This window comes from Eucyclogobius newberryi, unplaced genomic scaffold, assembly GCF_026437365.1.
Source record: "Eucyclogobius newberryi isolate DKJ021-1_F unplaced genomic scaffold, fEucNew1.0.hap1 SCAF_18, whole genome shotgun sequence".
Lineage (NCBI taxonomy): Eukaryota > Metazoa > Chordata > Actinopteri > Gobiiformes > Gobiidae > Eucyclogobius > Eucyclogobius newberryi.
In genome coordinates this window covers 9,436,710-9,456,485 of record NW_027315812.1, presented here as the reverse complement: position 1 = coordinate 9,456,485, position 19,776 = coordinate 9,436,710, and the positions used below count along the sequence as shown (strand labels likewise).

The 19,776-nt window shown below is 38.1% G+C and overlaps 1 protein-coding gene across 3 annotated transcripts; it reads right to left on the bottom strand.

Annotated features, from left to right (window-relative positions):
* Positions 1-249: 249 nt before the first annotated feature.
* Positions 250-18,094, bottom strand: LOC140364386 (copine-3-like). Of its 3 annotated transcripts, none has more exons than XM_072450494.1 (17): positions 17,941-18,094; positions 14,827-15,006; positions 12,624-12,698; positions 12,486-12,557; positions 11,616-11,696; positions 11,455-11,544; positions 10,012-10,110; positions 7,918-8,004; positions 7,435-7,494; positions 7,216-7,349; positions 6,529-6,583; positions 5,974-6,025; positions 5,740-5,873; positions 4,798-5,034; positions 3,882-3,994; positions 1,823-2,242; positions 250-1,622 (listed from the first exon to the last, which is right to left on the bottom strand). In XM_072450494.1, the coding sequence occupies exons 1-15, from the start codon at positions 18,070-18,072 to the stop codon at positions 3,884-3,886; spliced, it is 1,599 nt and encodes a 532-aa protein (XP_072306595.1). In that variant the 5' UTR covers positions 18,073-18,094; the 3' UTR covers positions 250-1,622; positions 1,823-2,242; positions 3,882-3,883. The 3 variants fall into 3 exon arrangements, with proteins under 3 accessions (XP_072306595.1, XP_072306594.1, XP_072306593.1); XM_072450493.1 differs by lacking the exon at positions 3,882-3,994 and having other exon boundaries at positions 250-1,475; positions 1,528-1,622; XM_072450492.1 differs by lacking the exon at positions 3,882-3,994.
* Between the last annotated feature and the right edge of the window lie 1,682 nt (positions 18,095-19,776).

Genomic DNA, 19,776 nt, shown 5'->3' with positions numbered 1-19,776 from the left:
ATTCGGGGGTATTTTAGCTCAACAAATCCAAATTTCTGTCATGGTGATGTGATACCTTTTATGCCACAAGCTGGCTCTGTATTTCCTCTTCATTTTATCCAGATTTGTTGTATTTATGCCTCTGTCCCAAGATCAAAATTTTGACATTAGTAAACTATTTTTTTCTCCTTGCGCCCCGCTTTCTCTATTATTTTAGGATTTATGTTCCAACCAAAACATATGTAATAAAAGTAAAGATTTAAAAACATCTTGTGTGTCGTGTGAAAGTGGCCTTCGAATTGAACTCGCTGGTCTTTTATTTTCCCGACAAAACACATTTACGACAATTAAAATCAAACGGCACAATGAGAGAACGTGAACACGATTTCAACACAAACAGCAACGACGAACGACGCTTTCTTGGCTTTAAAACTACGTAAAAAGGCATATTCCAACATATTTTACCAATATTAATGCCGCTAGAGTAAAAATGGGGTTTGGCACACAGTGCAATAAACAATTCTATAAGAAGCAATTGAAATAACAGAAAATTGTGCATTAAAAGCTCAACTGTGGCACTAGATTAAACGCATTGCAGCATTAAGAGCAGAAGTTAATTGTGCAGTATTTGGCCATAGCTTTGCATAGGAATTATTGTAATACACGCTATATATATATCAAATAATGACAAGATATTTGTTTTTTTTTACATTTGTACACTGGCATTTTGAAGGCAGGGCTGTATGGGGCACTTGCATTTGGTCTAATAAGAGTTTATGTCAATGGAATGACTGTAAATAGGGCAGTTTTGGACTTTGAATAAACAGAACTTAAGCCTTTTTCTTATTGTACATTAAAAAAGAACAGTAACAGTAATACAAGCTTCTAATGAATCTACTTTAGGAGTCCCTTGGTCCTGGTTTGGATCCTGTTGAGGCTCTGATATTTGGGTTTAGACTCAGTTTTGCTTCCAGTAAGGTTGTCAACATCTGCTAAGAAACTACGGTAATCAATACTATTACTTCAATTCACTTTGACTAGCCTGTGCCTTTCACACTTGGTTTGGTCCTGGTTTGATCCCGATTTAGTCTTGCCGCGTTCACAGTTGCACACAAACCACATCGGAACTAAACCTAGACTAGACCAGGGCGATACAAGGACTAGAACTGGGCCAAACTTGATCAGAACTTGACCAGGACTAATCGTAGCTTCTGGTCTGGTCCTGGTTTAGTTCTGGGTTTAGTCTTAATTCTGATGTTGTGCTAGTGTGAACGCAGCAGAATTCACTAAACGCACTGCATTTTAGGCATAGCATATTGGAATTTGATATAATGAAAGTCCACTATATGAGATATCACACTTGTTATTATAGCCCTAAACACTAGCGCTCTACAACAAATAATGCCTGTACAACTGTATATTGCAAGTACCACATACAACCCTACTTTATAATATCACTTATGCTACATGCTAACACTTGTGCTACATGCCTTGTGCTACATGATAACACTTGTGCTACATGCTAACACCTGTGCTACATGATAACACTTGTGCTACATGCTAACACTTGTGCTACATGCTGACACTTATGCTACATGCTGACACTTGTGCTACATGATAACACTTGTGCTATATGCTAACACCTGTGCTACATGATAACACTTGTGCTCATGGTAACACCTGTGCTACATGCTAACACTTGTGCTATATGCTAACACCTGTGCTACATGATAACACTTGTGCTACATAATAACACTTGTGCTACATAATAACACTTGTGCTACATAATAACACTTGTTATCATGTAGCAAAAGTGTTAGCATGTAGAACACTGTGCTAACACTTGTGCTACATGCTAACACTTGTGCTACCTGCTAACACTTGTGCTACCTGCTAACACTTATGCTACATGTTAACTAGCAGAGATATTTTGTTTCAGTGTACCATCATGACTAATTAGCATTGCTACACAGCTACTGCATTGGCACATACGGAGCACTACATATTTAGCCTGTAAAATGACAACTAGCTACTGCTGAGGTTATAGGAGTGACATGAAGTGGTGTATATGCAGGAGAGATGATGTTGGCACCTTTTCCCATATTATCATCCCAGTTGTGCCGTCATTGAATGTTCAAACAGATCCAGCCGGTTTGGGAGCGGCGTTGGCGTTGGGAGGCGTTAGCTTCATGACGTTGAAAAACTCCACGAGCTGAGAGGGAACTTCTGCCAGCACGCTTTTGGCCAGCGCTTCTCTGGGAGCCTGGAATATAAAAGAGGACGGAGGCGACGGTGTGATAAAGGTGGGTTGGACGGTTTGAAACGGTGATATATGCAGACTTTGTGATCATAAATGCAGAAAGCAAAGATGGCGGCAAGCAGGTTTTGCACACGACAAGAAGGGAAACGGTGGAAGAAAGCGATGGAGGGATATTTCTCAGTAATTTACAAGGGAGTCTCAAACATTGTTCCTTTTGTTGTCTCGGGTCTTTAAGGCTTGAAACAAAGTAAGAATTTAAAAGTGCTCAACACGACTGTCTTAAAATGTTAAAAACTGTTTGCGGCGGTCCAAACGTACTTCTCTGCACCACCTATTGCATACTTCTCTTCACCTACTGCGTACTTCTCTGCACCTACTGCGTACTTCTCTGCAACTACTGCGTACTTCTCTGCACCTACTGTGTACTTCTCTGCACCTACTGCGTACTTCTCTGGACCTACTGCGTACTTCTCTGGACCTACTGCGTACTTCTCTGGACCTACTGCGTACTTCTCTGCACCTACTGCGTACTTCTCTGCACCTACTGCGTACTTGTTCTCTGGACCTACTGCGTACTTCTCTGCACCTACTGCGTACTTCTCTGCACCTACTGCGTACTTGTTCTCTGGACCTACTGCGTACTTCTCTGCACCTACTGCGTACTTCTCTGCACCTACTGCGTACTTGTTCTCTGGACCTACTGCGTACTTCTCTGCACCTACTGCGTACTTCTTCTCTGGACCTACTGCGTACTTCTTCTCTGCACCTACTGCGTACTTTTTCTCTGCACCTACTGCGTACTTCTTCTCTGCACCTACTGCACTTATAAACAACACTCGATATAAATAAGGTGTTTGAGCGTTCTGTTTAACTCGGCCGCAAGTACAACGCATTTGCAGGTTATTACGGATTACTGTTCACCTTATTCCGGATGTTTCCACAAGTGCCCCTTCCTCTGCATAATTTCACACGCATATACAATTACCGTATTTTCCGGACTATAAGTCGCACCGGAGTATAAGTCGCACCAGCCAAAAAATGCATAATAGAGAAGAAAAAACATATATAAGTCGCATTGGAGTATGAAATGTGGTTGCAAGTGGGAAAATAACAAATAATATCATATATAAGTCCCACCCCGGCCAAAACTATGAAAAAAAGTGCAACTTATTGTCCGGAAAATACGGTATACCAAGAAAAAGCAGTTTTCAGGCAACCCAGAGAAAGCGTGCACTGTAGACTTGTTGGTGCACTTTAGCGACCCGGCATAACAAAACAACGGAAGTGCAAATCCTCGTCACAGGTAAAAGTGGGCGTGGGGCGAAACAAGGTAAAGACTTAACGAGTCGATTCTTAAAAAGACAAATCTGCCTTTTTTGACGTTCATCTAAGGGTTTTGTGGGGCGTGTAATCCAAAACTGAATGTGTTAAACCAACAGTATACAGTATATTAAATAACGACACCCACTTGTAAACGTTGTGCCACAGGAAAAGTCTCAAAATACTACTACTACTTGACGTGCAATGAAAATGAAAACTGGCAAACAAGAGTGAATGAAAATGGCTCATGCAAGTTACATGTTAGAGCAGCAGAGACGGAGACGGGGCTCCGGTACTAAACATTTGGGACTGGAGGAGGTACCCCTAGGACGGGCTGGGATCATGGGGAGGCTTCAGTTTCATTAAAGTGAAGTATGACGACAGTTGCTGCGGTAACTCCGCCAAAACGCTTTGGGCTAAAGCCTGGACGGGCGCCTGCAATGACACAAGGCACAACAAGGGACAAATGTATAAGCTGTACTTGTCTGCGGGACTCAAATGTACAGCTTGTTTGTACTTTGGAGATGTATAGTATTTAAAAATGAGAAAGAAATGGTCAAAGGGGGTGGGACCAAATCTCAAGTAAGTCTCAAGTCCAAACGAATGGTCCTGCTTTGAGTTTCAAGTCCTTTCACATCATCAACTTGCCAATACCGCTCATATTTTTGCAATTTGTATGATTTTTTTGAATGGATCTTTAAAAAGTGCTGGACACAAATGGAGAAATATGTCCCAGTCTGTCCCAATAAAAGTACACACTGACATTTAATCAAGTCAAGTCATCAAAATAGAGCCTCAAGTCCAGGTCAAGTCCAAAACTCAAACATTCAAATTCTGTCCGAGAGCATTACCGTATTTTCCGCACTATAAGGCGCACTTAAAAGCCTTTAATTTCCTCAAAAAACGTGAGTGCGCTTTATAGTCCACCTTTTCGAGCGGAAAATACGGTACAATTTGAGAAAAGACTGACGTATCAATAGTTTCTAGAGGTCTGACTATCGGTAACCAGGGTTTCCACAGCACAAGGCCTCAGGAACAGGACATTTGCTCATTGTGGCCATTCAAATGTGCAGTCCGTTCCAAGCCGAGATGTTAAAATCATGTGAAGATGTAGCCAAAGTAAGAGAAGCGCCACTTTGCTACGATAAAACGGCGTTGTTTGATTGGGCGTGCGATTAAGCGAAAGTCCCACAGCAAACGTTCAGCCGGAGTGAGCCGACGGCGGACGACACACTCACGTCTTTGAACTGTCTGAAGGGCACGAACTGCACGATGTCCCTCATGGCCGGCTCGCCGCTCATCGACCGCAGGCGCCCGTCGTCGCCGTCGAGGAACTCCATGGCGCTGAAGTCGGCCCCGCCCACTCCCACGATGATGACGGACATGGGCAGACGGGCCGCGTTGACGACGGCGCTGCGCGTTTGGTCCATGTCTGTGATCACGCCGTCGGTGATGATCAGGAGCACGAAGTATTGCTGCGGGACGTGGAAGACATTTAAGAACGATACACAAAGCACGATCCCTGTGATGGTGGAGGTAGGACGCATTATTATTATTATTATTAAAGATTTAAAACTAGATATGTATCGATAAATCGGGCCAATATTTGCACTTTTGAGCAGCAGGAGGTTAGGTTGAGGTTATCGGCCTTAAATCGTCTCAATATGAAATCTAAGCTCATAACAGTCTAGTTTAGTCACGCTTATGCCTCAAACAAGTTTATCTACATTTGTTTTCTTTATTTCAAACTGATTTATTATGTTTCTGTGTGTGTGTTTGTTTGTTTGTTTGTTTGTTTGTTTGTTTGTTTGTTGTGTTTGCTATTTACCTGTGATTTTACGCATTTGTGTCGTGATCTTAATGTACTTTTTAATGTCTGTAAAGCACTTTGAATGGCATTTTAGACAGTATTTGTGCGCTACAACGCTACAAATACACTTTGATTGATTCACAAAGCTCTAAAATCTCTCAAAATCTCTTTCTTACAGAGTTAAACAGGTTTGTGGATGAGTTTGTAGCAAATCCAAATGTTAGAATTTGGGAAAAATGATCAAAATCGACTCTACATATCGAAAACAACGGACAGCATCGGGTTCTCTCGATTCTACCATTTAAAAAATCCACATTGGTTTATCTCCATTTTAGACATATTGTAAAGTACAGTGTGTTTCTTTACTCACAGATGCAGTGGTTTGCTGTATAGCCTGGTTGGCGATGCTGGCCACGTGGTTAATGATCGGAGAGAAGTTTGTGGGTCCGTAGAGCTTTACCTGAGGGAGGCACGCTCGATACGCCTCCACGATCCCTTCAACGCCTGAAACATCGAGCGTTTTATACACAACAAATCAAATCTTCAGGCAAATAAGTTAAATGTGAATGTCATTGATTTAAAAAAAAGAAGAGACAGTTGTTACCGGCACAAAACGGGTTCGCTGCATTGAAATTGAGCGGGAACTCGTGGGAAACCTACGAATTGGACAAGAGATTTTACTATTATTATTTTTGAGAATTTAAAAAGAGCAGGAGAAATGTGTAGAAAGACAAACAGTCACAATAATATTTCAATATTGTTCCATTTCAATACAAAGAAAAAGGCGTGGCACAGATTTCGATACCATAATAATACAAAAACTACATTTTTTTTAGATGATATTTACATTACTTCTGACATAGTTCATTCTCAGACTATATTTTAACTAGAACTGTACATATTTTTTCCTGTTTATGTGATTTTTTTTTTGTATTGATACATATGTTCAAACCAGCATCTAATTTCAATGCACATTTTTGTAACTATTCGTTTCTGGGTATTGTTTTTTTAATGCAACCTTATACTTTTTATGTTTTATAAAGTAATGGAAACATCTAGACAACTTACACTTGTTTTAAAGGCACTAAGTTTCCATTACTTCCATTACATAACTTGTGTCTAGCTTTTTTTGCATGTATTTCCATGTATAAAAGCTCACCTGCCACGCCGGAGGGATCTGTGCTCCAAAACCAAACGCTGGGAACAGCTTGTCACTGAAGAAAAAGATGATTTACATAAGAATAGCCTTATAACAAATGACATAATGATAAAAAAAAAGCTACTTAAGTAATTGTACATGGAGCTGAACATGGAAAAAATATCTAATAGCAATTTTTCTGACAATAATTGCAATTACATTTGTGTTTTAATCATGTCTTTTCAAAGTCAAAGAGTTTACAAAAAAGCTGAAATATCAACTGCCAAACTGTGTATTTCAGAACACGTTTGCACCGATCTAAACTTAAGGGTTTGTAGTTTTTGTGCAGAATGAGGCAGGATTTGTTGGCATTTATGGAGGAAATTGTGATACTTAAAAATTGCTGTCGTTATTCGATTATTCTCACAGCTACAATTATTTGAGTATTTTCGATTGTACACTGAGACTTTTTAAATACATTATCAACAAAATACAGGTTGAAATATGGCGACTGGAGTCTTCTAAATAGAGAATATTTACCATTAAAGTGAATGATTGATGAATATCTGAAACAGTTTATTCGTTTTGACATTTAGATTGAATAATGCTGCTTGTTTTTGTAATAAAAAGTCAATCCCGCATGTGTTTTGGAGTCTGCATAGTCTGAATAATGATCAGGATTATCCAAACGCAGCCCTAGTTTGATACCTGTCGTAGTCTTGAACCACGTTTCCCACGGACCAGATGGCGCTGAGGTACTCGTTGACTCCCTGCGGGCTGATGTAATGGAGCGACTGCGGCGATCTCGGGTCTCCGTTTGAGCCGGTGAAGTCCACGGCCACCTGCGTTTTCAAAAGGCACACGCACGAGTTATAAATCGACTGGATTCCCACTGGAAATGTTTACGAAATCATGAGAAATACGTACTGTGAAATTGATCTGACAGCCTCCCATGATGTAATCCAGAAACGTGTACTCCTTCACCACCTGCAGTGAGACATGTGACACTGTCAAGAAGTAAACTATATATACAGTATATATATAGATGTATCCAATACTGCAGATTGGACTTAAATCTAGACAAAAACAATCTATTATCTATTTATCGTGTTTTAAGACATTTCTAAGTAAGATTAATAGTTCAAGGACATGTTTCTACTTTTAAGAAGGTGTCATTTGAGTGATAGGGCTTTATATATTTATTTATGTTTATTTGATAGTAGAAGCATGTTTTCGACAGATATCGGTTACAATATTGACATTTTAGCTGACAATTAGTTGCACCAATTTTCACCAAGAAAATAATTATGATTGAATAATTATTTGGTGAATAATTTGAATGTCGCTGCGACTCAAGGTTTACGTTCCAGCCCAGAAAGTGAGAACCATCATCATAAAGTGAATATAAACCTGGCACTGTTTGACGCTGATGACTCCAGAGTTCTTGTAGCCTTTTTTCTTCTGCTTCTTTTTACTGTTGATGCATTCAAACTCGGCCTGAAAAGACAAGAGGGAATAAACGACAAGTTACGTGAAAATAATATCACTCTAGTAGAAGTAAAAAAATTGACCGCACTCCACTTCAAACCTGTACGTGTGTGTGTTTTATGTACATGTGTGTTTTATGTACATGTGTGTGTTTTATGTACATTTGTGTGCTTTATGTACATTTGTGTGCTTTATGTACATGTGTGTGCTTTATGTACATGTGTGTGTTTTATGTACATGTGTGTGCTTTATGTACATTTGTGTGCTTTATGTACATTTGTGTGCTTTATGTACATGTGTGCTTTATGTACATTTGTGTGCTTTATGTACATGTGTGTTTTATGTACATGTGTGTGCTTTATGTACATGTGTGTGTTTTATGTACATGTGTGTGCTTTATGTACATGTGTGTGCTTTATGTACATGTGTGTTTTATGTACATGTGTGTGCTTTATGTACATGTGTGTTTTATGTACATGTGTGTGCTTTATGTACATGTGTGTGCTTTATGTACATTTGTGTGCTTTATGTACATGTGTGTGTTTTATGTACATTTGTGTGTTTTATGTACATGTGTGTGCTTTATGTACATGTGTGTGCTTTATGTACATGTGTGTGTTTTATTTACATGTGTGTGTTTTATGTACATTTGTGTGCTTTATGTACATGTGTGTGCTTTATGTACATGTGTGTGCATTATGTACATGTGTGTGCTTTATGTACATTTGTGTGCTTTATGTACATGTGTGTGTTTTATGTACATGTGTGTGCTTTATGTACATTTGTGTGTTTTATGTACATGTGTGTGCTTTATGTACATGTGTGTGCATTATGTACATGTGTGTGCTTTATGTACATTTGTGTGCTTTATGTACATGTGTGTGTTTTATGTACATGTGTGTGCTTTATGTACATTTGTGTGTTTTATGTACATGTGTGTGCTTTATGTACATTTGTGTGCTTTATGTACATGTGTGTGCTTTATGTACATTTGTGTGCTTTATGTACATGTGTGTGTTTTATTTACATGTGTGTGCTTTATGTACATGTGTGTGTTTTATGTACATGTGTGTTCTTTATGTACATGTGTGTGTTTTATTTACATGTGTGTGCTTTATGTACATTTGTGTTCTTTATGTACATGTGTGTGCTTTATGTACATTTGTGTTCTTTATGTACATGTGTGTGTTTTATTTACATGTGTGTGCTTTATGTACATGTGTGTGTTTTATGTACATGTGTGTGCTTTATTTACATGTGTGTGCTTTATGTACATGTGTGTGTTTTATGTACATGTGTGTGTTTTATGTACATGTGTGTGCTTTATTTACATGTGTGTGCTTTATGTACATGTGTGTGCTTTATGTACATGTGTGTGTTTTATGTACATGTGTGTGTTTTATGTACATTTGTGTGCTTTATGTACATGTGTGTTTTATGTACATGTGTGTGCATTATGTACATGTGTGTGCTTTATGTACATTTGTGTGCTTTATGTACATGTGTGTGTTTTATGTACATTTGTGTGCTTTATGTACATGTGTGTTTTATGTACATGTGTGTGCATTATGTACATGTGTGTGCTTTATGTACATGTGTGTGCTTTATGTACATGTGTGTGCTTTATGTACATGTGTGTGCTTTATGTACATTTGTGTGCTTTATGTACATGTGTGTGCTTTATGTACATGTGTGTGCTTTATGTACATGTGTGTGCTTTATGTACATTTGTGTGCTTTATGTACATGTGTGTGTTTTATGTACATTTGTGTGTTTTATGTACATGTGTGTGCTTTATGTACATGTGTGTGCATTATGTACATGTGTGTGCTTTATGTACATGTGTGTGCTTTATGTACATTTGTGTGCTTTATGTACATGTGTGTGTTTTATGTACATGTGTGTGCTTTATGTACATTTGTGTGTTTTATGTACATGTGTGTGCTTTATGTACATGTGTGTGTTTTATGTACATGTGTGTGCTTTATGTACATGTGTGTGCTTTATGTCACTCACAGGAGAAACCCGAGTCGCTTCCTGTAGCCGAGTCATGGTGGTCTCAAACGTCCCGATCAGATCGTGGGAGCCGTCGTTGTCGTAGTCATAGCACTCCACCTGAAACAGACATCTGCATGTGCATTTATGTGGAAAAGAAACTAAATAAGAACAGAAATCATGTTGTGAAGAGTTTACAAATGTCTTACACTGCAAACAGAAACGCTGTCGAACATTTGTTTACTGCACAGATTAAATAGGCCTGGTTTAAATATAAATATGTTTCACGTCTTCAAATCGAGATGATATTTTGAATGTATTTCTTGACTGCCGTGGAGGAGAACAGAAGTGGAAACACACCTGGGCACACAAAAGCTCACTCACTTTATACTGCGTGGTCGAGATCCGCTTCCTTCCCGACGTGCGAGTTTAAAAACGTACATTTAAAAAAGTGTGAACGTGACATTTAATCTCATCAGGGACATTTACCACCACCGCAAAATACTCAAGACGTGTTGGAGTTAAATTCTTCAAAAATCTATATTTATTACACGTTTAGATTCACCAAAACGCAGTAAAATACATCGAGAAGTTGATTCAGAATTGGAGTTATTAATGCAAGTATTAAGTAGGTCTTTTACGGCTGCGGTCACACTTTGGTCTTGGTTTGGCCCAGTTTAGTCCACATGGTTTGGTCCTGTCCGAGCTGTGGTGCAGTCCCGGTTTAGTCAAGGTTTAGTTCCTGTTTCAGTCGCTGTTCGGCCACAGTTTCGACATTGTGTTAGTGTGTAGAGCTCGGGTAACCGACCTTTTTCTTTCAAATTAGTACATTTCATATAGCATTTTGTAAAAACAGCACTTTGCACTAGCAGAAAGAAGTGTTTTGTTTATGTTTTAAAGCTTTTCATGTGACTGAAAACAGGTTCTTGAGCGATTGGAACAGTTTATGATAGATTTGAATGAATAGTATACTGTATTTTCTGGATAATAAGTCGCATCTTTTTTTTTTTTGGTCGGGGTGCGACTTATACTCCAGAGCGACTTATATGTGATATTTTTCATTATTTTCACACTGGCAACTGAATTTCACATGTTGATTATTTTCACATGACACCCACAAGAGGGCGCTCTAGTCTCTAAGCGATGCAGAAGAAGAATCTGCACTTCCTCTACCTCTGGAGTTTGTGGAGTTGTTTAGAAGTGACACAGAGGAAGAAGAATTCAATGGATTTAGTGATTTGGGGTAAAACTGATGCTTTGGTAAACTTGTTAGCATGTTCTTTATGCTATAGTTATCTGAATAACTGTTCATATGTTACGTTAACATACCAGACACTTTCCACAGTTCTGTCTGTGCCTCATGTAGCTGAAGGTGTTAGCGTTAGCATACATACACCTATTCACCATGTTCTCTCATCTGTTATTATTTTAAACTGACATCTCGCATGAACTCAGTGGCGTTACCTTTACGGGTTTGTCCATGTCGGCGCCGCACAGAGACTGTAGAGGGATTCGAAAGGGTCTCCACGACGGGTTCAGGTTGTTCTTTACCACCTGCAAACAGAAAAGACATTAAAACCACGCGGAATAAGAAGTTAAAAGAGTAAATAGAGTGTTGGACGCACCTCTGTTCTGTGAGCCAGCTGCCATCCCGTTTCTGTTTGTTTGAAAAACTCCAGGTACGGATCGGACTTCCCAAATAAATCCTATGACAAAATACATTTGTTAATATCACATTTTGAACTGTTTTATGTGTTTTTGGTGACAGTTTATTTTAACAGACAAATTCAATGTTAATTCATATTTATTCTGCCCTTAATAATGTAATTTTGCTGCTAATTTGCCTTTTACTTGCACTTTCCTATTTGTAAATGTCTTATTAGTGCGATGTTAAGACATTTTAGTACATGAATTATGATCTCAATTCAACAATAAAAACATGTGCAAACAAATGATAAACACAACCTAAAACCAAAAATAAAAAATATTAAAACTAAATTAAAAGCTAAATAAAAACTACTACAATCAATTAAAACAAAATAATAAATAAAATAAATAAAATAAATAAAATAAATAAAATAAATAAAATAAACAAAATAAATAAAATAAATAAAATAACAAAACCCAAAGAATAAAAGCCACGATTAGAATCTTTTACTTTTTTATCACGTTATATTAACTTGTGTTAAATATTTTACGCTGCTTTTAGTGTTTTGTAACTTACTGTATGTCCGTTGTTCATTCATGTGCTTTTTTATGTTTTGTTGTGCATTTTGGCCTTTTTGCAGCGTAAAAACTGCATATGAACTAAACTAAACATGCATTAAAATTAGCAGCTAGTTAAATGTTAAGTGAATCCTAAAACTGCCCTAAATAAGAGCGTTACAGCATTGTTTTTGCCACATAATTAATAATATTCACTCTGTCGTCGGTGTCGTCACGTGACCAGTGGCTCATACGACCTGCCGTTTTTGTTTTTTGCCAAAGAGACGAACCTTGTTATCCAGTTTCCGTGCCTGAACTTCAAAATTGACCACTCTGTTGTCGTTGATCTCCTCGGCGCTGATCTGAAACAGAACGAGCGTGAACAAAAGGCCGTTTGTCGTTCGGACGCGCTCGGCATTTCTACTCACAGTGATGGTGCCTTTTCCCGCCGGCCGCTTGTTCTTCAGGACCAGAGGACGCGTGTATCTACGACTCGACACCACCTGCAAGAGTTTACAGCGTTTACAGCGGGTTTAGATCGGAATAAACAGAAAAGTGTGGCGTCAGAGTCCTCACAAATATCATAGAGCAGTAATAGTACAGGTGATAGTCGAGTACTCGTAGTATATCGACACGTAAAGTAAAAAAGATGAATTATGAACTGCTGAAATGGTCCAATAGAGACTGAACACTGTTAATAATCACGTTAAAGTAGTACAGTAGAAGATGTAACAATTGTTGTAATAGCCAAAGTATGGATAGCATCACAGGATGTCTAAGTACTGCATTTCATTACTTGGGGTAAAAGTACAGCTGCAAATATTTCTCCAATTAAAGTACGTTTTAGACAACAGTTTGCTGCTTCAAAAATAATGAAATAAAGTATTTAAAATCTGATTCTGTCCCTGAAAAATGTGTATAAATGCTGTACACGATAAATATAAAAGATGAAAGAGGTTCACCATAAAAAACACACATTTTCTTCTTTTTATTGGAATTGCTGCTCCGTCTGTGAGAAAAAGCAGTGGCAGAAACACAATCGTCATAGAGGCGGATGTTGATGTTTGAGAAGGTTTAACAATGAGTTTCCTGTTACAACATGAGAACAAGAGCAACTCTGACTCAATGTTTGTGTAATAACTGCCTGAAGAGCACATGGAGCTACAGAGAGCAACACATGGAGCTACAGTGAGCAGCACATGGAGCTACAGAGAGCAGCACATGGAGCTACAGTGAGCAGCACATGGAGCTATAGTGAGCAGCACATGGAGCTACAGTGAGCAGCACATGGAGCTATAGTGAGCCGCACATGGAGCTACAGAGAGCAGCACATGGAGCTATAGTGAGCAGCACATGGAGCTACAGTGAGCAGCACATGGAGCTATAGTGAGCCGCACATGGAGCTACAGAGAGCAGCACATGGAGCTATAGTGAGCAGCACATGGAGCTATCGTGAGCAACACGAGCAGCACATGGAGCTATCGTGAGCAACACATGGAGCTACAGTGAGCAGCACATGGAGCTACAGAGAGCAGCACATGGAGCTACAGTGAGCAGCACATGGAGCTACAGTGAGAGGCACATGTAACAAGTGTAATAAAAGAGTGGTACCTGTCCTAAAGTGTAATAAAAGAGTGGTACCTGTGCTAAAGTGTAATAACAGAGCGGTACCTGTCCTAAAGTGTAATAAAAGAGCGGTACCTGTCCTAAAGTGTAATAACAGAGTGGTACCTGTGCTAAAGTGTAATAACAGAGCGGTACCTGTCCTAAAGTGTAATAAAAGAGCGGTACCTGTCCTAAAGTGTAATAACAGAGTGGTACCTGTGCTAAAGTGTAATAACAGAGCGGTACCTGTCCTAAAGTGTAATAAAAGAGCGGTACCTGTCCTAAAGTGTAATAACAGAGTGGTACCTGTGCTAAAGTGTAATAACAGAGTGGTACCTGTCCTAAAGTGTAATAACAGAGCGGTACCTGTCCTAAAGTGTAATAAAAGAGCGGTACCTGTCCTAAAGTGTAATAACAGAGTGGTACCTGTCCTAAAGTGTAATAAAAGAGTGGTACCTGTCCTAAAGTGTAATAACAGAGTGGTACCTGTCCTAAAGTGTAATAACAGAGTGGTACCTGTCCTAAAGTGTAATAACAGAGTGGTACCTGTCCTAAAGTGTAATAACAGAGCGGTACCTGTCCTAAAGTGTAATAAAAGAGCGGTACCTGTCCTAAAGTGTAATAACAGAGTGGTACCTGTCCTAAAGTGTAATAAAAGAGTGGTACCTGTCCTAAAGTGTAATAACAGAGTGGTACCTGTGCTAAAGTGTAATAACAGAGTGGTACCTGTCCTAAAGTGTAATAACAGAGTGGTACCTGTCCTATAGTGTAATAACAAAGTGGTACCTGTCCTAAAGTGTAATAACAGAGTGGTACCTGTGCTAAAGTGTAATAACAGAGTGGTACCTGTCCTAAAGTGTAATAACAGAGTGGTACCTGTCCTAAAGTGTAATAACAGAGTGGTACCTGTGCTAAAGTGTAATAACAGAGTGGTACCTGTCCTAAAGTGTAATAACAGAGTGGTACCTGTCCTAAAGTGTAATAACAGAGTGGTACCTGTCCTAAAGTGTAATAACAGAGTGGTACCTGTCCTAAAGTGCACTCCAGCTCTCCCAGAAAGTCGTCGTCGCTGATGTCGATGGTTTTGTTGTCGATGTCGTAGATTCCAAACCTCAGCTTCTGCACGATTTCAAAGTAATAATCCACCATGAACTTTTTGGCAAACTTTGGGCTGAGGCAGTTCTGGACTTGCTCTGAGCGCGCCACCTGAAAACAAACACAAATAAATCCACAAACAAACAAACAAACAAACACACTAACAAACAAACACATCATTTAGAATTACAACATTACAATCTACAAATGTATAACTGAACAGGCTGAACCTTAACGAAACCCACTGTTTTGATCTAAACAGTAGAGCTGGGATGAAATAATCGATTTTCCGATTTTTAATCGATTCGCATATTAATGACCGATTATCGATTCGTACGTCCAAAGATCGATTTTTTTTATTTTTTTTAATTAAAATTATTTTCTACATTTCCCTCAGTGAACTTCAATCTACCTTCAAGAAAGATAATTCAGGACTCCTGGATTATCTTTCTTGAAGGTAGATTGACCCTTAACCTTTTCATCAGTCTTCCAGCCATCAGTAACTACCAAGATTTGCTGTTTAATATTGATATAATACTAGTTTTAATATGTTGCTTATCTACACATGAAGTGAAGGAAACGGTTCGAATAAATTTTTCATTTTTAATAACATTAACCCCCGGATCGAATCGAAATCGGATCGAATCGGAAATCAGATCGAAATCGGAGCAAATCGGATGGGATCTGAGAAATCGGGAAAAAACGATTTTGAAACGTAAAAATCGGAATCGAATCGATTCTTGAAATTTGAATCGAAACCCAGCTCTATCTAAACACACACATTACATGATACAATTTATAGTCAAAAATGTATATATACCGTATTTTCCGGAGTATATACTTATACTTATATTTTTACTTGTATACTTATACTCGGGAGCGACTTATATATGATATTACTTGTTATTTTCACACTTGCAACCTTATTTCATACATGTTTTTTACTTCTCTATTATGCATTTTTTGGCTGGTGCAACTTATAGTCCTGAAAATACGTTTGCATTTGATTGACTAAAACACTAATATAAACTGTAATATTCTTAATAGAGTTATGGTAAATTTTAAGTAGATTTGAATGCATTATTAAGGCTTTCACTTACACGCGTGGGAACATTTAATCATAAAACATATTCTGACAAAAATACAACGTAAGAAGCAAGAACATTTAAGACCAGATTAATGGTCTTAAATGTTCTTTTCACTTCCTGCTCTGTTCATTCATTAAGGGGAATTAGCCGAGTCTCGCTAAAATCAATAACTAATTAACACAAAGCGGAGAGCGAGTTCCAGATGGATAATCACAGTAGCGTGTTCAGACCTTTAGTTCCATGTAAATACTTCACCTGGAGACATCTATGTGCTTATAAAAGTAAGTGCTTTTGTCGCTAAGCTAATGCTAACACACAATAAATGTAGTATATAAAAGTTAAATCCAAACACCGCAAACTGAACTAACTGAAACTAATTATTTATTGGAGCTCGGCTAATTCCTGCAGAGAAAGAATGCAACGAGACGTGAAGATCTGCACTTTTACGAGTAGTTTATGTACTTTTTTTTTTTTTTTAGCCACGCCCCCACCGCTGTTTAACTCTAAGCTAAAAACTGTTTAGCCGCGCCTATGACGGAAATACTTTTACCTGTTTTTCAATCTTTTAAATACCACATTAATTTGCTTTTGTGTTTTTATTCATTTATTTTGACATACACTGTTTTATATTTGTATAAGCTGTATTGTGTTTTTATGTTTGAAATGTGTTTGAAACATTGTAAAGCACTTTGAATTGCGCTTCGTACGAATTGTGCTCGATAAATAAATGTGATTGATAGATATAATTCTATAGCTTCATTGATTTTGTACATTCTCTGGATAAAAGTGTTCGTTTGTACAGACGGCAAGGGTTTGTCTCAGTCACTATCGACCGACAGCCCGTTAAAGTTCAAGTCAAAGTATTCCTTTCATCGTCATCCGTCCGTCACCTCCATGTGTAAAGTGCAGGCCCTGAACAAACGTCATGGCAACGAACACGACCATCGAGTCATTCACTATCACGTCCTGAACCTGCTTTACTTGACTCAGTTTTCCATTGAGAGTTAAACATTGACACGGTTTTCACACTGACGAGGGTCGAAACAGCCGCACTGTGTCAACTCATCTGCTGATACTGTGGAAGGGTTGCCATGGTAATTCTACTGTATTGTTCACTAAATAACAGCTGGAACAATATTTTTTGGGGACTCAGTATTAATATATATATATGTTCTTGGCATTTCTGTGGATATTTTTGTAATTTTGTTTTAGCGATTTGAGCCACGGAAAGTTGAATAAATAACTGCTGTGACTAATTATAGACACTAATTATGTACTATTTATGTACTCTGCAATTTATCTATTCATATCTACCGCAACTATATTCAAATCTAGACTTTAAAAAACGGTTTTGCTTAGTTACGATCATGGCTGAAAGAATGTCATCTAAGTTGTTTTCTTTTAAAATAAAATTGTAAACTGTCTATTTATGTCTTGTAATATGCTTGTTTTGTTATTTTAAAGTACTTTCTATTACACTGAGTACAAATGATGCTATACAAATACATATTTTTTGCTCGTTATTGCAGCTCATGATTTTACTACAATTCTCCTGCTTTTATTGCGTCTGTGAGTCATTTTATTGTTTATTGTGACATTTTTCTGTAGAAATTTAGGAAACTTCAAAATTGTGACAGGTCTATTTGTACCGGTACATCCTTATTACATGTTTATAATGGAGACACCAGCACGTTTGATATAATACGTCATATTTACCATTGTCTAATTGTCAAGCTCACAAAATAAATAAATCTATATTGTTCTGGAAAAAGGCCATCACAATGAACAGAACCACCGACTTTGGCCCAAACGCTGTCGTGTTTGTGTTTCATAAGTATTAAAATAAAAGCAGGACGTCTGTATTCAGCATTTAAATGAAAGCAGGACGTCTGTATTCAGCGGTCGTAGACGGTCAGACACGATGCAGTTGCGTTGTGGGTCCGTCGCAGTCACTGACCTCGTACCACTTGTCGTCCGAGCTGCTCATAAACAGGACACACATCGGGTCGGATTTGGAGCCGATGTCTTTGTCCAGCAGGTTCTCGCAGGAGACGGTCAGCTCCACCTTCGTCACGCACTGCGCCGCCATCTTTGAAGCGAAGGCAAACGAAATGTGCTTTATAGGGTTTTCTGTGCGTCCGGTTGTGACGCGATATAAGATTGTCACGACTGTTGTGACTGTTGTGAGGGAAAAACATCACGGTTTAACGTTTATTCGCGATTATTGAGACCAAACAACAGTGAAATCGTTCATTTTCTTTCATTCCGTGGTCTACAATGTTACTATTCCTCAAGTTTGTGAGCAGCTTTGCGAAATTTTACTTTCTGAAAGCCAAAGTAAAGATAAAAATGACAAAAACAGCCAGATAAAAACAATTTAAGTATATTTTTGGATGATGGATTGAACTAAAAATATCAAATTGTGCTTTTAAAATTATCACGATTATTAATTTTGGTGCTTACGATTATATTGCGACCTGAATAATCACGATTATCGACGAACCTGATCATTTCGACATCTCTAATTCACACGAAAAGCTTGTCGAGACATTTTAAAAGTTAAAAAAGTAGCAATTACGTTAACCTTTATAAACCAATACATGAAGACTATCCAGAACATGTTTGTAAAGGTGTAAACTATTAGCGCCATAAGAGATTTTCCATCAAGAGCTAACATTATAAGTTGTTTTGTTCGTTATCTATAGTGCAGTTACAGGGCTGTGAATGCAAAAGTAAACATGACAATAATAGCCCTATTGTCGTTAGTACACAAAGAATAAAGAACAAAACAACTGTGCATTTCACCTTTTGTGTGGAGAATAGTTGAGGACACGGTGAAGAAAACAAACTGCACCACCTCCGCTGTAGATGACGTAAATAAAGTACACGCCCTGCAATAACGCGTACTTTTAGTGAACTTAAAACGTAGTAACGTTGTAAGTACACGGTTGTTTGTAAGACAGAATAGATCGTTTTGCCGCAGTTTAAGGCAACGTTTAACACATCTCTGACACGTTGGAAATGTAGTTAGTGGAAAAAATGACAACAGAACGTGGAAAGAGTGAAAGCGACTGAAACATATTAACAGGTTAGCCAAGAAGCTAGGCTAACGTCGGATGACAACAACAACAACAACAACAAGCTAATGAATATGTTTGGAGTGAATTAAAATGCAGGCTTACCGTTCAGAGTGTGTGTGAGCTCAGGTAAAGAAGATTAGTAACGGGGCGAGTATTTGCGCCTCAGAAGGAAATCCAAGCTCACGAGGAGGCGTGGCCTGCGGGCTGTACGTGATGACGCATGAGGGGACACGCTGCGTAACGCTTACGTAATACGTGACAAATACTGACTTACTGGTAAATTAAATCAAAGCCAAAATGAAATGCCACAAAGTCTAAAGAGTAAAGTCTAAAGTATGAAGTCTAAAGAATGAAGTCTTACGAACGACATCTAAAGAATGGAGTCTAAAGAATGTAAAGAATGAAGTCTAAATAATGTAAAGAATTAGGTCTAAATAAAAGTGTTTTTCATTGAAATGTATTATCCTTATTATCTTAAGAAGGAAGTCTAAAGAATTAAGTGAAGAATAAAGTCTAAAGAATGAAGTCTAAGACGTACAACTACAGTAGACGGCAGTAGTATAACACTTGCATACCAACCGCCATAAAATGCCAAATCATCATTATATATCCTTATTATTTTAATATTTTCAAAAATTTAACCATATATTTAATTTATTTTGACAGAAAGGATTTGTCATCAATTTCTAAACCAATTTTTTGCTCTTGGTATT